Below are 20,293 nucleotides of genomic sequence, written 5' to 3'. Positions count from 1 at the left end.
ACAAAATCTCTCGAAAATGAAGCCTTCTGTTTCCCAGCCCTCTAGCCACGGGTGAACAGTTGCAATGTGGTATGCTCCGTGATGGTTGATGTGAGGCATTCTGGGAGTTGTAGTCCGTCTGCCGGAGCCCTGTCTTCGTCTGGCCTTGACGCCACTTCCGGTCCGACCTTGGCTTGCGCGAAATCGTCATTCCTGTCATCTCCAGGTGGTGAGCCTGGTAAGTGATTCTGAATGTCAGTGACCGTCTGGTGTTTCCTCCTAGGACTTCGACAACCTTTAAGAAAACGGCTCCAGTCCCCTGGGAGGAGACGGTCCCAAGGTGCCAACGGCGGCGCAGTGCGAAATGTCCTCCCTTGGGTCTCCCAGCTGCCACGCATCCGCGCCTCAGCAGCACCCGGACACTGACCCTCCGGGTCAGTCATTGCGTCTTGACAGTGAAGCACCCGTGGCGTATTTGGAACTTATGCAGAAAGAACTTCTGATTTTGGAAAAACAGGCGCAATTTCCTTCATATAGTCTACTCCCTTAGGTTACATGGCGTCTCACTCTCTGTTTTGGGTCCTGTCTCCTAGCTCAGCCAGGTTCTGCCATCTATCTGTACTGTAAATGTTTATCTTCTTCAGATATACTTTGCACCCAGAGCTTTCTCTCCTTCCTTCTGAACTCAATTCATGAATCTAGTTAACTGCTTCCTTTTAAATAGATTACTCAAATCAGCAGTTGCAGAGCTGAGTCATCCATCATCTCCACCTCCTGCTCTCTCCACACTCTTACTTCAGAAAACATATCTCTACAGATAACCTGTCTTGTGCCCACCAAGCACTTGACAGATGTGCCTCATCTCAAGTCAATAATCAAATCTTTTGGATTCTGCTTCTGAGTGTCTATAATATCACCCTCTTTGCCCTTAAACCATCCTTGACCTTTGCCCTTGCCATCATCCAATCGGGTCGTATTCTAAGTGGTCTTTTTCTTTGGTTTGGATTTAAGACCAGGTCTCACAAAACCCAGGCTGTCCTTGAACTTGGTATACAGCCGGGAATGACTTTGAAATTTGATCTTTCTGCCACCACCTTCCAGGTGTTGGGATTATAGTCATACACCACCACATCGGTCTTACTAGATGTTGTTTTAAGCAATTGGTCACTCTGCCTGGAAAGGGCACTTTGGCACACAGGAGCATGCACACACACACACACACACACACATACACACACACACACACACACACACACACACACACACACACACACACACCAAGCTCATTATGACCAGGTCTTTTGTTGTATACTATTCTCTTTTGTAATATATCATTCACTACCTGAAACTCAGCATATGGATCTAAGTTAAGAACTGATAGTCTCTTCCATTCTGCGGATGCTTTTTCTCTCTGTCAGGGGCAACTTTGACGTAGGCCATGTATATATGCTAATCTCGGTGTGTTTTTTAAATGTAAAATCATGGTTGGGCCTTTTAAGATGGTGAGGTCTACCAGTGTCTACTCTCACTAGCAGTAGTTACTTAGTTCTCATTGGCTTAGCCACAATCTCTCAGTATAGTATATTAGGCTCAGTGTTCAGCACATCTTTTTTTTTTTTTTTTTTTGTGGTTTTTCAAGGTAAGATTTCTCTGTGAAACACTCCTGGTTGTCCTGAAACTCACTCTGTAGATTAGTCTGGCCTTGAACTCACAGAGATCTGCCTGCCTCTACCTCACAGTGCTCCCACCGCTCTCCTCTTGTCACATTCTTAAACTAGATTGTTTTTTACCACTGATGTTTTCATGCCATTGCTAAATGCATCAAGACTGTGATTAGCAGCATTTACACATTGCCTCTGAACCATTTTTTCACATTGTAACCACTATGAAAGGAATCGAGGAGGCTTTTATGTATCCTTGTGCCTGGGACAGCCTGATGCCAATGAACTAGAGTCTCTGGCCATGCCTCCTGGGTGTCAGAAATTTAAGCTCCCTGGGTGATTTCAGTATGAAACTGAGGTTTGAAACACCCTTTTTTAGGATTTGCAGGAGTTGTTGTATATTTATGCATAAGGAATTAACCCATGAAATAAGTGCAAAATTAATGCCGTATCCTAAACTGAAATAGATTCTAATTTATGTAAAGATGAGTTTGTCCTGCCCCACAAGGGAATTGTTACATTTGTTCTAGGTGACCCGCCAAAGCTATGGATATACTCTTCAGAATAAGAGGAGGCTTTGATCTGGCTTTTCAGCTAGCCTCTCCTAAAGGTATGTCTTTTGTTATCAGATTTATAGTGATGGATTCTGAGGATGGGATAAGAAAAATAAACTAAACTCAAATTTAGATACTATATTTTAACTCCTTTACTAGCCCACAGGGCACCTCTGTAAATTAAAAGATTTAACCTTTCTTATGAACCTTTAGGGCTGTCTTGGAAGAAAATTGACTTTTACACACACACACACACACACACACACACACACACACACACACACACACACACACACAGAGAGAAAGAGAGAGAGAGGGGGGGGGTAAATAGACTACCGGGTTCTACACATTGCAGAGTTGTAATTGTATGTTGGGTTACCCCATGTCCTGGTACCCAACTCTTTTAAATACTGTAGTGTGCTGGAATGTTAGAAGAAATTTGGAGAAGAAACTCAGGGGGATTTTTGTAAGGTAAATTCCAGGATGTCTACTAGCTTCTGGCTGAGGCTGATGCCAAACACTGAGATAGAGAGTACCCAGGGAGGAATGTGGGGAATTACAGCCGAGATGCCATATATTTGAGATGCTGCTGGGACATTGCGTTCAGGTTTCCAGTGAGCACTTAGTCGAATCTGAAACTCAGGGGAGAGTGGTCAGAAAAGGGGGTGGAGAACATGAGATTGGAAGGACACTGGCTAATAACTCCCTGATGATAAATGAAATCATCCCTACAAATGCCACTGGTGATTTTGGAGCCACAAGCATTCAGAAGGTAAGGGATGGAAAGTGAAGGGGAAACGAAGAGTGACTGCAAACAGGGGCAGGGGTTCTCCTTGAGGGTATGAAAAATTTTATAATGATAATTTTTAAAAAGGTAGTATTGGCTGTAAATTGCTACAGACACACTAAACGCCATTAGTTGAAATTTATGGTCTCAGAATTCTAAAGAGGGAGAGGCCAGAATTGTGCTAGTGATTGAAAAGGAGGGAGAGCATTTGAAAGTCATGTCTTCTGTCTTCTTGGATTTAAAAACATCCCTGTCAAAAGTTTGAGATCCTTCTGATTTGTTTGCCTTTCATTTAGAAATGTTTATCAAGAATGCTCTAAGACAGGTGTTGAATGACCTGACTACCAAGCTGTCTTCAGACGCTCTTGTATTCAGAGTCTCCAACAGCTCCATGTATCTGTGGCCCAACAGTGACACAAACACTGGCGAGCTGACTGACAGCTCCACCTGTAAGAACATAGTGCACCTCATCCAGTGAGTATTTAGACAGTTTCTGGGAGTGTTTTCAAGGCGTCATTTCACACTTGTAAATGTCTTTGTACATCAAAATTTTAGGTTTGAGCAGGAAGAGGATAAAAAGCGAAAATTCACAAAAAAGAAAGACAAAAAGTCATCAGACATGGTAAGCAAATCTGTCTTTTCTACAGATAAAAAAAAAGTTAAATCCTTGAATTTGGAGCTAAGTGAGATATAGGTCATTATTTAATCTTGCCCTCCTAGAATACAGAGGCCTAGAAATGTTATGTGTCCGTTTTACATTTCTAAACATGTTTTCTTGATGTAATGTGTAATTTTGAAGTTTTTATTTTATTTTGATCCTGCAAAACCAAAACTGATTTCAGTAGGTTTATAAGTTGCTTAAAAGAAAAAAAAAATCATTCATAAACTTGGTAAGTAAGTAGACCAGCCTGGCTTCAAACTCAACAGAAATTCACCTGCTGAGCAATGTTATTTGGAGGTTTTCTGTTTTCTGTTTTTTACTTTAGGTCTGTCCAAAAGTGGAAAGAATAGCACAATAACCCAGGGGTGCCCTACACATGACCCTAATACTGACAAACACGTGGACAATCTGATTCCATCTTTATTTGCCACACACTCTGCATTCATACAGATTATTTTGGAGCAGAAAGGCACTTCCTGAAGTTACTTTCTAAAATGTAGCTTTATATATCGTCGTTTAAAACTCTATTTATATTCAGTGTTTAATGTTTCACAAGCTGACTCTTAACTGTCTGTCTGTACAGCAACAAATAGTAAACATAGATCTCATGCTGGAAATATCAACCTCTCTGGGAGCTGTAACCCCCATCATTGAAAGGGAAAATGAAGAACACCACTACATTAATATGAACTTGCCGATCGATGTAGTTGTAGCTGTTGCTCCAGAAGAAACGTGGGGAAAGTAGGTATTTTTTTAGTACTACTGCCACATTTAAATGAGGACCCTGCTATAAAGTAATCAGAACTGAGTTCTTCCAAAAGTGTGGCACGAGTCATATCCAGGGTGATGGGCTGTTTTTACTGTGATATACTCCTTATTTTCAACCCAAGAGTCATTGAATGATTAAATATTTATTTGGAAGAAGTAGGATAGCACACTGAAACCTAGAAGGCTTCCTCTATCCAGCCAGAGAAAATATAGTTACTTTGGCTTTGCATAATTTAGACTTTGTTTGACAAACCTTGTCCAGTGAAAGTTTTTTACTCTATACCAGACATATTAGCTATATATCTTCATTGTAGCCACCATATCTTTTGTTTATTCACTTAAGTATTTTCTTCTACAGAGTCCGAAAACTTCTAGTGGATGCAGTTCATAACCAACTAGTTGATGTGGAAAAATGCATTTTGAGATACATAAAAGGAACATCTATTGTGGTCCCTGAACCACTGCACTTCCTATTGCCAGGGGAAAAAAATCTTGTAACAGTTTTATATCCATCAGGAATTCCAGATGCTCAGCTGCAGGCCTATAGAAAGGTAAAAGTGGATCAGTTATTATGAAGTCTCTTGTTTGTGTTGTGCTTAAGTACAATTTGTAGTAAATATAAATTATTTTATGGTTTAATTTAAAAGTATAGAAATGGACAACTGTATAGAAATTTCATGAAATTTCTTTGTGATATGTTTAGTAATGAACGCGTGCTAGTTTAGTACAGCATGTAACATTTTAATTTCAGTTTTCAGTGTGGATCACATAATCATGAGATTTTTATCACTTTCCATAGTGAAAAATAGAAATGGAAAGATGCTTACATGCCTAGAGTAGCTGATGTATGTTAGTAAGTTCCTTCCCCCGCTGTTACCTCCAGATTTGTGAGAGAGACAACGTGCAGTGCAAAAGGAATGATGGAATCCATGCTAATTCTGACTATGGCACATGGTAATATTGCAACCACTAAGGTTATTTAACCTGTCCAGCATATAAAGAAATGAGATTCTCAACAAAAGGACTGGTTTTTAGAATATGCCTTTTGGACCTGTGGCCTTGTCTGGCACTCATCAAATTATGTCCTAAACTCTGCTCCTAAGAAGTAGTATAATGCTAGCCCTCCATACTGCTCCACATAATGGAAGCTGACCTCTTGAAACCACTAGAGTACACTGGCAATTGGCCACACTTTAGAATAAGTATTGTATGTTTTTATGAGGTTGAGAAAATAGTACATTATAAGCACTGGTAAATGTTTCTATTCATGGCATCTTGGTTTGCCATCTAACTTCTACTCTGTATTTAATAATTGCACTTATATGTCTAAAGTATTATAAACATGGTTTTCCAAAGTACTGTGACATATCATTGTGAATTCTGATTTCTGATTCACAAAATATCCCAATTCTAGCAAGTTATTTTCATGCTTCTGTCTTCCCTTCTAGTCTGTACTAGAGGGATATAAATTGGTTTCAGGTTTTCGCCAATTGACCTTAATGAATTAAGCCATGTTTTTGAAAACAGCTAACATGTTTTGCTTTATAATTATTGAATTTGAGTGTTTTACTAAGCATTTAAAATTCTTTTCTTCGTTTATTGATTCTGGTTTTATTTAGGAGTTACATGACCTCTTCAATCTCCCACATGACAGACCTTATTTCAAAAGGGCTAATGCGTACCACTTTCCAGATGAACCATATAAAGACGGCTGCATTAGGAACCCACATGCTTATCTGAGTCCACCTAACATAGAGGGTAGTGTGGTGAGTCTAAGTAGTTCTTACAAGAGTTGGCCAGTTGTTGGCATTCATTGTTTTGGATTGGTTCCCAAGAGAAGTTTTTAACAATTGATTCCTACTGTGTGTCATCCCTAAAAAAAAAGAACTTAATGCTTGTCTATTTTAAGCCTTTGTTTAAGACCTCATTTAAGGAGCCAGGTGTGGTGCTACACACCTTTAATCCCAGCACTTGGGAGGCAGAGACAGATGTCCAGCCTGGTCTACAGAGTGAGTTCTAGGACAGCTAAGGCTACACAGAGAAACCCTGTCTCCAAAAAAAAAAAAAAAAACCTCCTTTAAGATAACTGTATTTACCACATTTCTCCTACTAAAACAACATTCTCTAATTTCTCTAAAGGTCTTTTCCTTTTTTCTCACTCTGCACCTGATAAATCATGCTAATTATGGGGAAACTTCCCCAAGCCACTGAGGCTAAGATGCTGCACTCTATCCTATATAGCACGTATCTGGTTGCAGACTCTCAATATAAGTTGCTTAGCTAACTGGATTGGCAGATCGTGAGTACAGGGGTTAAATTAAGGATACATGAAAGCCACTAAAAAAAAATGTCATTGTCATCCCAGAGTGGGAGCAGGGGAACATTCAGGCCTCTTAGAAACAATGGTGCAATGACTGGAGCTGACACGGGCTCTCTGATGGCCCAGCTGGCTCCTTGCTGGCTTTCCACTGCTTCCCCGAGTGTGCTTGGCTCCTGATTGCCCTCCCTCTCCTTGGCAGCCTTCCACCTTCCGTATCTGCATTGTTCCGGTTATGCAGAACTTTTTCCTGGGCCTCTGAACTTTTCAGCATATGTTCTTCTCAACTTTACCCTCTGCTCTTACTGCTGGGCTTACCATGCATGTCTCAATGTAGATTACAGAGAAAGAAAGGCCATCTTCGGTAGCCTTCTTTTAGTACCTTCTGAGTTTCGTAAGGAAATCTAAGAGTCAAATGATAAATGCTGTGGGAACTGGGAGAGCAGACTGAGGAGTCCAGATTTGGTTTAGCCGTAATATCTCCATCTGCACAAACAGACCAGCTTCCTCTGGAAATAGCATTAGCTGGACACCACCGTTATATATACTCCGTGAGTCAAGAGTCAACACTTTAGAGATGTTAAATGATTTCACTTACTTTGAGAAGATAGGAAGAAATCCAAAGAAACCCATTGTTAAAATCTTGCTGTCACCGAATCAGAGAGTAAGAAATAAAGTGTATAATGTTACGATGGAAACCTAAGTGGCCCTCTACAAGCTCCTGACTTGAATATTTTTCTCTCAAACTATTTTTTACAACTCCTGTGCATATATATGTGAAACAGTTGTACACACTTGCTAAATTTTTTTTCATTTTTATCTCTTTATTCCCCTGAACCATTTCAGGGAAAGTTATAAACATCATGTTATTTACCCCTAGACACTTCATCTGATCTCCCAGTAATAATGGATGTGTTCATTATATAAATCCAGTTTACTATGCTCATTATCGAATCTTATTCCCTGCTGGATTCAGTTTGATAATATTTTGTTAGGATTTTTTTCGCTGTGGGGCAGTGATAGCGCACGTCTATAATACTAGCACTCAGGGGGCAGAGGCAGGCAGATCTCTGTGAGCCAGGGCTGTTACACAGAGAAACGCTGTCTCAAAAAACCAATACATAACATATATTTTTATACATAAAATATATATTTATATATAATCTATATTTGTAACTAGTAATTTCCTCTTAATAGAAAAAGTATTAGTGATATACAACTCACTAAATGAGTTGGGGAGTGCTCCATCTTTTAATTTCTAGAGTATATATACCATTGGAATGGTATTTTCTTGATCATTTGATATGACAAGCCTGTAAAACAACCTGGATCAAGCATTGTCGAGCCAGAACACATATCTTTCTAGCAGGTTTCTAAGTGGGGGCATTGGAAAGGACTCTGGACTGTAAGAAAAGGCCAAAAGGATATAATATTAAGCCATTGTTCACTGAAGACATTTTTATAAGGGCCTAAAGCAGGGATTCTCAACCTTCCTGATGCTGCCATCCTTTAATACAGTTCCTCATGTTGTAGTAGTCCCCCCTCCATAAAATTATTTTCATTTGTACTTTCTAACCATAATTTTGCTGTTATTAGGAATTGTAATGTAAATATCTGTGTTTTCTGATGGTCCTAGGTGACCTCTGTGAGAAAGGTCATGACCCACAGGTTGAGAACCACTGTCTAAAGTAAAACTACAGCTATAAAACAGTAAATATGGCTCTGGTGTTTCTAAAGAATATGTCCTCTGTCTTTAGCATTTTATTGCATTTTTTATTTTACAGATGTGTGTGGTCCAGGGCATCTACGCTTATCATCACTATATGCAGGATCGGATAGATGACAATGGCTGGGGCTGTGCTTATCGGTCCCTGCAGACGATCTGCTCATGGTTCAGACATCAGGGATACACAGAGAGGTCCATTCCAACACACAGAGAGATTCAGCAGGTACAGAGCTTGCCCTTTTTAATTAAACCAATTTGTGTTCCACTAGCTTTTAATATGCCGTTGATTATTATTACCCCATGGCATAGATTTATTTTTGCTTTGAAAAAAATGTATTATCTTACTGGTAATCAATCAAAATACCCTACTATTAATAGCTGTCTTGCATATAGATTTTTATTTGTGTGTGTGTGTGTTTTTAATATATAAAGGCTCTTGTTGATGCTGGTGACAAACCAGCAACATTTGTGGGATCTCGGCAATGGATTGGATCTATTGAAGTACAGCTGGTACTAAACCAACTGATTGGTGTAACTTCAAGAATACTGTTTGTTAGGTAAGGATACTTTATAAACTGGATACATCATTTTTTTTGTTTTGTTTTGTTTTGTTTTCACTTTTGAGTTATTCTATAATCTTTTTTTAAATTTTATTAGTTCAAATTAGGAACAAGCTTGCTTTAGATGTCAATTCCTTCTCCCTCTCCCTCCCCTCCCCCCCAACATCCCACCTGCCCCTAGCCATCCCCCCTCCACTCCACAGGCAGGGTAAGGCCCTCAAAAGGGGCTTCCCAAAGTCTACCACATCATCCTGGGCCAGGCCTAGGTCCTTCCCCATGTGTCCAGGTCAAGAGCATCCCTTCATATGGGATGGGCTCTAAAAATCCCTTTTTTTTTTTTAAGACCTTACATATTTAATACAGTACGTTACCCCTGTACAAATGGAAAAAATTAAGTTCAACATTTCTAGAACAATATGGCTGTTAATTTTTGTACAATGCCAACTGAATGTGGTAAACTGGGATACTTTTTTCCAAAGTTGACAGCACAGCTAAAGTTTCCAAAAATTCAAATTATATATGTATATATATATATATATATTATATATATATATTTATATAAAAAGACCAATAATGGCAGTATGTTATGCATCAATAGCAGCAATAGCTTTTCCAGGTTCTGCAGTCATTTAAACAAAATTGTAGAGACATCCAGCACTCTCCATTAAAAAAAAAAAGTAAAAAACAAAATCCCAGAAAAACAGCACAGTTCTGTTACCCTTGTGGTACCTGGCACCATTTTTTTTTTTTAAATTAGCTTCTCAATCATCATCTGGAAGGAAACCATTCTGAGCAGCATCATTAAAAACAGCTCTGATAAAGCATGGTCACTACTATGTATCATAAAGCAGGTCCACATATAAGTGAGTACATATAATGTTTGTCTTTTTGTGATTGGGTTACCTTCGCTCAGAATGGTTTCTTCGACTTCCATCCATTTTCCTGAAAATTTCAAGATTCCATTGGTTTTTTCTGCTGAGTAGTACTCCATTGTGTAAATGTACCACATTTTCTGTAACCATTCTTCAGTTGAGGGGTATCTAGGCTGCTTCCAGTTTCTGGCTATTACAAATAATGCTGCTATGAACATAGCTGGACAGATGTCCTTGTTATATGAATGTGCTTCTTTTGGGTATATGCCTAGGAGTGGAATTGCTGGATCTTGTGGTAGACTCATTCCCATTTTCTTGAGGAGTCTCCATACTGATTTCCAAAGTGGCTGTACAAGTTGGCACTCCCACCAGCAGTGGAGGAGTGTTCCTCTTTCTCCACATCCTCTCCAGCATAAACTGTCATTGGTATTTTTGATTTTAGCCATTCTGACAGGAGTAAGATGGTATCTCAGAGTTGTTTTGATTTGCATTTCCCTGATGGCTAAGGATGTTGAACACTTTCTTATGTGTCTTTCAGCCATTTTAGATTCCTCTATTGAGAATTATCTATTTAGTTCTGTACCCCATTTTTTAATTGGATTGTTTGGTGTTTTGGAGAATAGCTTCCTGAGTTCTTTGTATATTTTGGAGATCAGCCCTCTCTCAGATGTGGCGTTGATGAATATCTTTTCCCAGTCTGTGGGCTGTTGTTTTGTCTTGCTTACTATGTCCTTTGCCTTACAGAAGCTTCTCAGTTTCAGGAGGTCCCATTTATTAATTTTGATCTCAGTGTCTGTGCTACTGGTGTTATGTTCAGGAAGCGGTCTCCTGTACCGATTAATTCAAGGGTATTTCCCACTTTATCTTCTAGTAGATTCAGTGTGGCTAGGTTTATGTTGAGGTCTTTGATCCATTTTGACTTAAGTTTTGTGCAGGGTGAAAGGCTTGGGTCTATCTGTAGTCTTCTACATGTTTGCATCCAGTTATGCCAGCACCATTTGTTGAAGGTGTTCTCTTTGTTCCAGTGTATATATTTGGATCGTTTGTCAAAATCAGGTGTTCGTAGGTGTGTGGGTTAATTTCAGGGTTTTCAACTCTATTCCATTGGTCTACCTGTCTATTTTTGTGCCAATACCAAGCTGTTTTCAGGATTATAGCTCTGTAATAGAGCTTAAAGTTAGGGATGGTGATGCCTCCAGAAGTTCCTTTATTGTACAGGGTTGTTTTGGCTATCCTGGGTCTTTTGTTTCTCCATATAAAGTTGAGAATTGTTCTTTCAAGGTCAGTGAAGAAATGTGTTGGGATTTTGATGGGGATTGCATTGAATCTGTAGATTGCTTTTGGTAAGATTGCCATTTTTACTATGTTGATCCTGCCTATCCAAGAGCATGGGAGATCTTTCCATTTTCTGGTATCTTCTTTAATTTCTTTCTTTAGAGACTCAAAAAAAGTCTTTCACTTTTTTGGTTAGTGTTACTCCAAGGTATTTTATGTTGTTTGTGGCAATTGTAAAGGGTGATGCTTCTCTGATTTCTTTCTCCACCAATGTGTCATCCATATATAGTAGGGCTACAGATTTTTTTGAGTTAATCTTGTATCCTGTCACTTTGCTGAAGGTGTTTATCAGCTGTCAGAGTTCCCTGGTTGAGTTTTTCGGGTCACTTACGTAGACTATCATATCATCTGCAAATAGTGAGAGTTTGACTTCTTCCTTTCCGATTTGTATTCCCTTGATCTCCTTTTGTTGTCTTATTGCTCTAGCTAGAACTTCAAGGACAATATTGAAGAAGTATGGAGAGAGTGGACAGCTTTGTCTTGTACCTGATTTTAGAGGAATTGCATTGAGTTTCTCTCCATTTAATTTGATGTTGGCTGTCGGCTTGCTGTATATTGCTTTTATTATGTTGAGGTATGTTCCTGTTATCCCTGATTTCTCCAGGACCTTTATCATGAAGGGATGTTGGATTTTGTCAAAGGCTTTTTCAGCATCTAGTGAGATGATCATGTGATTTTTTTCCTCAGTCTGTTTATATGGTGGATTACATTGATGGATTGTCATATGTTGAACCATCCTTGCATACCTGGGATGAAGCCTACTTGATCGGGATGGATGATTTTTCTCTGATGTGTTCTTGGATTCGATTTGCCAATATTTTATTGAGAATTTTTGCATCAATGTTCATGAGGGATATTGGTCTGTAGTTCTCTTTCTTAGTTGTGTCTTTGTGTGGCTTGGGTATCAAGGTTATTGTGGCCTCATAAAAAGAGTTTGGTAATGACCCTTCTGCTTCTATTGTGTGGAATATTTGAGAATTGGTATTAGCTGTACTTTGAATTTCTGGTAGAATTCTGCACTGAAGCCATCTGGCCCTGGGCTTTTTTTGGTTGGGAGACTTCTAATGACTGCTTCAATTTCATTAGAGGTTATAGGTCTATTTAAGTTGCTTATCTGTTCTTGATTTAATTTTGGAAAGTGAAATCTATCCAGAAAATTGTCCATATCCTTTATATTTTCAAATTTTGAGGAATATAGGTTTTCAAAGTATGACCTGATGATTCTCTGGATTTCCTCTGTGTCTGTTGTTATGACTCCCTTTTCATTCCTGATTTTATTAATTTGCATGTTTCTCTTGTTTTTTGGTAAGTTTGTATAAAGGTTTGTCTATCTTGTTGATTTTCTCAAAGAACCATTTTGTTATATTGATCTTGGTAATGTTCTCCTAGTTTCTATTTTATTGATTTCAGCCCTCAATTTGATTATTTCCTGGCATCTGCTCCTCTGGGGTGTATTGGCTTCTTTGTTTTCTAAAACTTTCAGTTGTGCTGTTAATTCTCTAGTATGATTATTCTCCTGTTTCTTCATGTGGGCATTTAGTGCTATGAACTTTCCTATTAGCACTGCTTTTAGAGTATCCCATAGGTTTGGATATGTTGTGTCCGCATTCTCATTGAATTCTAGGAAATCTTTAATTTCTTTTTTTATTTCTTCCTAGACCCATGAATTGTACAATTGGGTGTTACTTAATTTCCATGAGTTTGTAGGTTTTCTGTAGTTCTTGTTGTTGTTGAATTCTAATTTTAAAGCATGGTGGTCTGATAAGACACAGGGGGTTATTTCAATTTTTTTGTACCTGTTGAGGTTTGCTATGTTGCCAAGTATGTGGTCGATTTTAGAGAAGGTTCCATGTGGCGCTGAGAAGAAGGTAAATTGTTTTGTATTTGGGTGGAATGTTCTATAGATATCTGTTAAGTCCAATTGCGCCATAACTTCTATTAGATCTTTTGTTTCTTTGTTAAGTTTCTGTCTGGTGTTCCTGTCCAGTGGTGAGAGTGGGGTGTTGAAATCTCCCACTATAAATGTGTGGGGTTTTATGTGTGATATGACTTTTAGTAAAGCTTCTTTTACAAACGTGGATGCCTTTGTATTTTGGGCATAAATGTTCAGAATTGAGACTTCATCCTGATGGATTTCTCCTGTGATGAGTAGGAAATGACCTTCTTCATCTCTTTTGACTGATTTTAGTTTAAAGTCCAATTTGTTGGATATTAGGATTGCTACCCACACTTGTTTCTTGGGTCCATTTGATTGGAAGATCTTTCCCCAACCTTTAATTCTAGTTTCCATTTTATTTGATTGGTGTAACTTCAAGAATACTGTTTGTTAGGTAAGGATACTTTATAAACTGGATACATCATTTTTAAAGGGACAGTTCATAATTTTTATTAAAATAATAGAAGATGACCTTTCCTTTCCAATCATTGCTCTTCCTCATTATCTCATTGCTTTATAAATCTCATTTTTTTAAAACAAGCTGTGGTATATACATGTATTCTCTAGACCTAATTTTAGTGTAAACATGGAAAAACACAGAAATATCTTTGGGTAAAGTTCTAGATACACAATGTAGTTTTCCAATGTTTAAATCTTCAAAAAGTCTTATAAGGAGAAAACCAAATGTTGATCACTAACTATTATGTTTTTCCTTTTTTCTTTTTCTTGCTAACATGTTAATAAACCAACAAATATACAAATAATATATTCAACTTACATTTTCTATAATTCTAACAAGAGAATATATAAATTAGCACATATCAGTTTCTCTGACCATAACTTAATTTTTATTAAAGATCTAAGAAGTTTTTAATTTCATCACCATACATGTTATACTCTGATTCTCACATATAGTAAAATATTCACTTTACTAAATAAATAAGATATAACATTACTGCAGTCAGCACTAAAATCCTCCAAGAGACAAGAACTCTTTGGCTCAGTCAGGGAATAGTCCTGAATTTGAGATTCCCCAAGCTATGACAGATATGCCCTAGAGGCTGAGATAAACAAAGGCCTGAGGAACCACACTTATGCAGTCTTAAGTAGGGACATAATGGTTGTCAGTTAGAGTGAGAACATCGCCCAATGAACTGGGCTAAGCAGTTTGGGGGCGGGGCATATCTATCACCCCAGAAGATGATTCTATCTATGCCTAGTATAATAACCAGCTATTTTAAGCAAACCAGTTACTGGGGATCCCATCCCACCCAACTCCTAGGCACAACATAAAAAAACTAGGAATGACTTTTCTTCTACTTCGTTAATTAATAAGTTAGATATTTGAAGACTTTTTCCATGGACTTATATTTTAAACTATCTTGTACTGATAACAACAGTAACAGTGTCTATTGTCCAAGTACTTAAAAGTATGTTTGATCTCACTGTTGGAATTGTGAAAATCAGTAAGAAATGATGTCAGATAAAGTATTAAAGAAATATTTTTAAAAAGTAGAGTTTGGGGCTGATGAGGTGAAAGACAGTTGCCACCAACCCTGCTACCTGAGTTTAATTCATAAGACCTCCATATGTGTGCCATGGCACAAGTGTACATATGCACACTCACAAAATATACATTTTAAGAAACTAAAGACTGTTCAACCAAGAGTTTACCAGGTTTCACACCACCTGTTACATCCACAAAAGGAATGGTTCTATTGATGATTCTGCTTACAATCTTTTTTTTTTATTTTCTTAACTTTATAATGAGGTAAAATTTCTTTTGGACTTATCGTTTGGTTTTTCAAATATGCAGGACAAGACTGTGATGATGGTATGCAGTAGCAACAAGTTAGCTTTCAGTTAACCTTTCATGAAGGGAAACAAGCGAGATATGTTGCTAAGCTCTGATGTTTCATAGTTAGAGATACTAAATAAATTTTTACTCATGGTATTTTCAACTTGGAATGCTGAGGAGTATATGTACTATTCTATCTTTCTTTTCTCAAAAGTGAAAGGGACTCAGTATGTCCAACTATTCTACAATATGGTGCACTTGAAAACACTTGGGCATTTTCACAGAAGACTCTCCTCTATCTTCTACATGGGATGGGTGTTACTGTTCCTAATTTTAAGATAGGAAGAACATATAGACTGTGAAAAATAACAAGGTGACCAGTTTCAGTCTGGTGTTAAAAATACAAAGCCTTTATGCAGTTCCAGAAGCAGAAAACTGGAGTCTTTTGTTTCTTCTCTAGTTAGTGTCCTGAAAATGTTAGAGTTTACATTGCTTTAAGTTGTACCTGAATCAGGTCCCTACCACTTAATTTTTTTTCAAGATCCACAAACAATAAGATTGAAAGTATTGCCCCCCCCAACTCATTACTTGACTAAATGCTGCAAATAGTTTTCTGAAAGAAGATGATTTTTTCTTTTTATTTAGCCAAGGTTCAGAAATGACCTCTCAAGGACGGGAACTGGCCAACCATTTCCAGAATGTGGGCACTCCTGTAATGATTGGTAAGGGGTTCTGACATGTTGGGTTCTTTTGGCAGAGTGGAGAATAAGTAAAACTTATGTGTATAATGTTTTACTGTTACATAAAAGCTAGTCATTTTAAACATCTTAAAATTAGGTCTGGAGAGATGGCTTAGTGATGAAAAGCTCTGGGGGCTTTTCCTGAAGACCTGGGTTCAGTTCCCCTGTGGTGGTTCACAATCACCAGTAGTTCCAGTTCCAGGGAGTCCAATGCCTCTCTTCAAGGCATCATGTGGTCCACAGACATAGATGTAGGCAAAACACCCATACACAAAAAATAAAAATTTCAACATTTTAGAGTAAACTTATACACACTACTCTAAATTTTAATTTCCAAAGGGTAGAGGAGTTGCAAAAAAGGTTTAGCAACCAAGAATAAATGCTAAAAAGAAATTGATAACTGTTTGAACATTTAAAAGAGCCAAGAATAGCATTTTTAAAAGTGATACCCACTTGGCTAAGCATCATAAGTCATATAACTCTGTCACTACCTTGGCTGGTTTTGTGACACAATAGACTGCTTACCTTCGGTGGGTTTTCTTTGTAAAAGAAGATTTGACTAATTGAGCTAAAGATACATGATTCTCTGAAAAACTAACAGAAGATGAAAGACACTAGTGTGTAAGAAATGGAGGTAGGTAGATGTCAGCAGCATATCCCAGAGAACCGAATGGGTGGATAGCCTAGAGGTGCTCAGCAGATGCAAGAGCATTGCCGGGAGAGGTACCTCAGTAATCAGTACTGCATTGGGAGAAGTTTGGTCCCTTGGCAGCCCTTCCTCAGTTGATTTTAGGGTCTTATGGGCATAGCAATAGAATATAAACTTTATATGATTTATAGATATGATCACAGTGTTTCTTATATATCTCCATATGTAACACAGTAGTTATTAATTATGTAATCTTATCCTTTCAAGTATTTTTACCATCATGGACTTTTACAATATTGGGCAGTCTGTTCTAATGATGTCTTAAGTCAATTAACAGGCAAAACAATTTTTTTTATTTGAACTGAATAAGCAGTTGAAATTAATTTATGCTGTTTTGTATTTCTCTTTTTCTAGGGGGAGGAGTATTGGCTCACACAATACTAGGAGTCACATGGAATGAAACTACAGGGCAGATAAAATTTCTAATTCTAGACCCACATTATACAGGTGCTGAAGATCTGCAAGTTATCTTGGAAAAGGTAAATATCCATATCACATAAATAAATACAAGATGCAAGGCAAAGAGCCAGAAATGAAAGATTGCTGCCTGGCCATTAACAAAGATAATAAGCCAAGGGCAGCTGTCCTGATAGCAGTGTTTCTAAGTCCTATACTCTATATAGGAAAGACAATTTACTAAACATAGTAATAGAAGGTGACATATTTCCTTTGCAGATTTTGTAGCACATACAGTTGTGTTCTCATCACTGTCTTAACACAGGATAGCAGAATAAACTTAAAATCAGCACTGAAGAGAAGACTGAGCAGTTCAGAGCTCCTGCCCTTCTTACAAAGGACCCAAGTTCAGTTCCCAGCATACACTTTATGTGGCTCACAACCACATGTAACTCCAGCTCCAGGGGATCAACACCTCAAGTACAGATAAACACATACCCTTAATAATTTTACAATCAGTGAATCAATAGATAAACAAAATGCCAGTCATTATGAAGATGTGAGTACTTCTCATTTATGTACATATAACATAATCATCCTACAAAGATTAGAAGCTGAGAAGTATTTGCATAATACTTACATGGGGCATAAATTTGAATTGATTTATAGGCAGCTAATTCTCATATGAAAGGCTGGTAAGATGATTCAGCAGATAAAAACACTTTCTGCCAAACCTGAGGACCTGCGTTTGATCCCTAGATCCCACATGGTAGACAAGAACTAACTCCTGCAAGTTGTCCTCTGACCTCCACAAACACAAAATAAATAAAAGCAATTTTTAAAAAAGATAATCACATTTTCCCTTTCAGTAGCAAAGTATTGATTCATCTGGCATTTATGAGTACCCAATCAATGTCAGCCATAGTCCTAAGCATCTCTGAGGGGCTCTTAGTCTACTAGTGAGGGACAGGGGACCCTCCAAAAGGATTCTCAGACAAGAAGTATACAGGTTTAGGTTTAGGTTTAGAAGGCTGTGGAAGAACTCCTAAGATGAAGGGAAGGAAAAGCATAGCCTGTTCCCCAAACTGCCCGAACCACAAAGCCCAGTGAGGAGGGGTCCCCCAGGCAGAAAAGCTGAGCTAGGATTTAGATTTATCTTAAAAGCTGGTGGAACTTGACTTTTTTCATCATGGGAGTGATATGGTTAATAAATGTGCTTTTTTTCTGGCTGATTAATGGGCTTTGCCCCGATGGAATTATCCTGAAGCAATTAGATAAAGAGAGCCATCATCCCTGATTACTTTTCCTGAGAATGTTGCCAGTTACATTTTTGTAGAATGATTTAACAGCAGAAAGCCCTTTAACCCTCTGATGCATACAGCAAACTGAAGCCGAGGCACAGACACAGGTGGACTCCACTGTCCTTGACTCCCATAAATCATGGAGCTGTAAAGGAAGCCCTCTGCCGCTCCTCTCTTCACTGCCCTGACTTAGTTTGGTTTCTGTTGCTGTGATAAAACAAAACCTACTGGAGAGGAAAGGGTTTATTTGGCTTACACTTTCTGATCACAAGCTGTCAGTGTGGGCTCAAGGCAGAAGAGGAGGCAGAAACTAAAGCAGAGACCTCTTGTTTACTGGCTGGCTCACCTTGCTATCTTATACAACTCAGGACCACTCACCTAAAGGGTAGTACTACCCACAATAGGCTAGGCCCTCCTTTTCCAATTAGCAATAGAAATGACCCATTCATGCCCACAGGCCAACTCATCCAGGCAGTTCCTCAGTTCACATTCTCTTTTTCCATGTATTAGCCATAACACCTCCTGAGCTTCCCTTTTGACCTCCCAGGATGGTCATCAGGAAATCCAGCCTCCAGATCCATATCTTTTAGCATACACTCTGCCTGTTTCTCTGCCTCTTTAAAAAAAAAAAAAAAAAAAAAAAAAAAAAAAAACCCTCTTATCAAGAAGGTCTGACTCTGTAGGAATGAGCCAAAGCAGATAGTGTACAATGTTTTATTTGTCTACTCTGATCTTGTTTAAATTTTTACAATTAACAAAGAGAGAGGGGAAGAAAAAGGAACATGTTCAGCAAACTCTACCTCCTCCATACTGTAAAAGAGCTAATATACCCTATCCTACATAGAGTTCAGGTCCCCTCTAGACACCAGCAGCCTCTGAATTAGAGTAACTCAGCTCTCAGCCTAAATATTCTGCATTGCATTTGACCTCGATGTAACACAGACCAGTCATCGACTTCCTTCATTAAATCAATCTGGGGGTGGTAGCACACACCCGTAATCTCAGCATGGGGGTGGTGTACTACTAGTTCAAGGCCCAGGCTAAACTGCATAGTAACTTCTGAGCCATCTTGGGCTAAGTTTAAGACTCTTATCTCAAAGAGAAAAGAGAAAATGAGTGGTCCCAGCAGCAACTTGATAAAACTTTCATATTTATAAACCACTAAAAATTATTCTTTGCTGGAGAAAAAGATTAAATTGAAATGAAGACTGGGAAGCAAACAGCCCATGAGGATAAAAAAAAAAAACAGAACTCATGGGGCTGGCTTAGGTCTCATATTTCATATTGAAAGTGTCACTGAATGGCACGTATGTGTAGACTACTAAGTAAAACAGTTTGCCAATAAAGCTATTACAGCTACTGATGGCCTGTATATTAGAACCAATGAAGTATAATGTCTGGACTAACAATTGCTTTAAGGAAGTATTTTTTATTTTGTTTTTTGATGACTTCTAGACTTAAGTATTATAGATATGCTTTGTTCTGTTTAAAATCTATGTAAAAAGATGTTTTAGTTTACTTTCTGTTGCTGTGTTAAAGGGTTTATTTCATCTTACAGTCCAGAAGTCAGGGCAAGAGCTGAAGGCCACGGAGGAATGCCACTCACCAGCTTGCTTGGCTTAATTTTCTTCTTCCTTCCTTCCTTCCTTCCTTCCTTCCTTCCTTCCTTCCTTCCTTCCTTCCTTTCTTTTTGTATGATCCAAGACCACCTGCCCAGGATGTCACTGCCCATATGTGCTACTGGGCCCTCCCACATAGATCATCAATAAAGACAATTCCCCACAGGCAAATCTGATAGAGGCATTTTTCCAATTGAGGTTCATCTTCCCAGATGATGGTAGCTTATGTCAAGTTGACAAAAACAGTTACTTTTCTTCACTTTGAAAATCCTTGAATTTGATTGGTGTCTAAGTCTTATGTCAGGATCCTGCTGACAAAGGTAGAGTTTCCATTGTGGAATCATGAGTTATAAAAGGTTTTCTTTCCTTCCTTCCAAATCTAGGGCTGGTGTGGATGGAAGAGCCCAGACTTTTGGAACAAGGATGCATACTATAACTTATGCCTTCCTCAACGACCAAATGCTGTTTAAATGCTATTTAAATTATCTTGGAGTCAAGACTATAGATCTAAAAGAACTGTTCTAATGTAAATAAAAGCAAGCATAATTTTAAATTAAATTGTGGCTGTGATTTA

The 20,293-nt window shown here is 38.3% G+C and overlaps 1 protein-coding gene across 5 annotated transcripts; it reads left to right on the top strand.

Annotated features, from left to right (window-relative positions):
- The first annotated feature begins 50 nt into the window (after positions 1 to 50).
- Ufsp2 (UFM1 specific peptidase 2) lies at positions 51 to 20,277 on the top strand. Of its 5 annotated transcripts, none has more exons than XM_027391106.2 (12): positions 81 to 217; positions 2,171 to 2,250; positions 3,278 to 3,455; positions 3,537 to 3,603; positions 4,226 to 4,383; positions 4,769 to 4,961; positions 6,030 to 6,176; positions 8,512 to 8,676; positions 8,886 to 9,010; positions 15,600 to 15,676; positions 16,758 to 16,882; positions 20,103 to 20,277. In XM_027391106.2, exons 2-12 carry the CDS (start codon positions 2,187 to 2,189, stop codon positions 20,187 to 20,189), a joined length of 1,386 nt encoding a protein of 461 aa, XP_027246907.1. In that variant the 5' UTR covers positions 81 to 217; positions 2,171 to 2,186; the 3' UTR covers positions 20,190 to 20,277. The 5 variants fall into 5 exon arrangements, 4 of the variants coding, with proteins under 4 accessions (XP_027246906.1, XP_027246908.1, XP_027246907.1 ...); XM_035452545.1 differs by lacking the exon at positions 81 to 217 and adding an exon at positions 336 to 413; XM_027391105.2 differs by lacking the exon at positions 2,171 to 2,250 and having other exon boundaries at positions 51 to 217.
- The last annotated feature ends 16 nt before the right edge of the window (positions 20,278 to 20,293 follow it).

This window comes from Cricetulus griseus (genome assembly GCF_003668045.3).
Source record: "Cricetulus griseus strain 17A/GY chromosome 1 unlocalized genomic scaffold, alternate assembly CriGri-PICRH-1.0 chr1_1, whole genome shotgun sequence".
NCBI lineage: Eukaryota > Metazoa > Chordata > Mammalia > Rodentia > Cricetidae > Cricetulus > Cricetulus griseus.
The sequence above is the reverse complement of the archived record's forward strand: the minus strand, read 5'-3'. Positions and strand labels throughout refer to the sequence as shown.

Coding starts and splice junctions, on each gene's coding strand:
- Ufsp2 (XM_027391105.2), top strand. CDS start 82: ATGGTTGATGTGAGGCATTCTGGGAGTTGTAGTCCGTCTGCCGGAGCC. Junction 3,456..3,536: donor AACATAGTGCACCTCATCCA/GTGAGTATTTAG, acceptor TCAAAATTTTAG/GTTTGAGCAGGAAGAGGATA. Junction 6,177..8,511: donor CTAACATAGAGGGTAGTGTG/GTGAGTCTAAGT, acceptor TTTATTTTACAG/ATGTGTGTGGTCCAGGGCAT.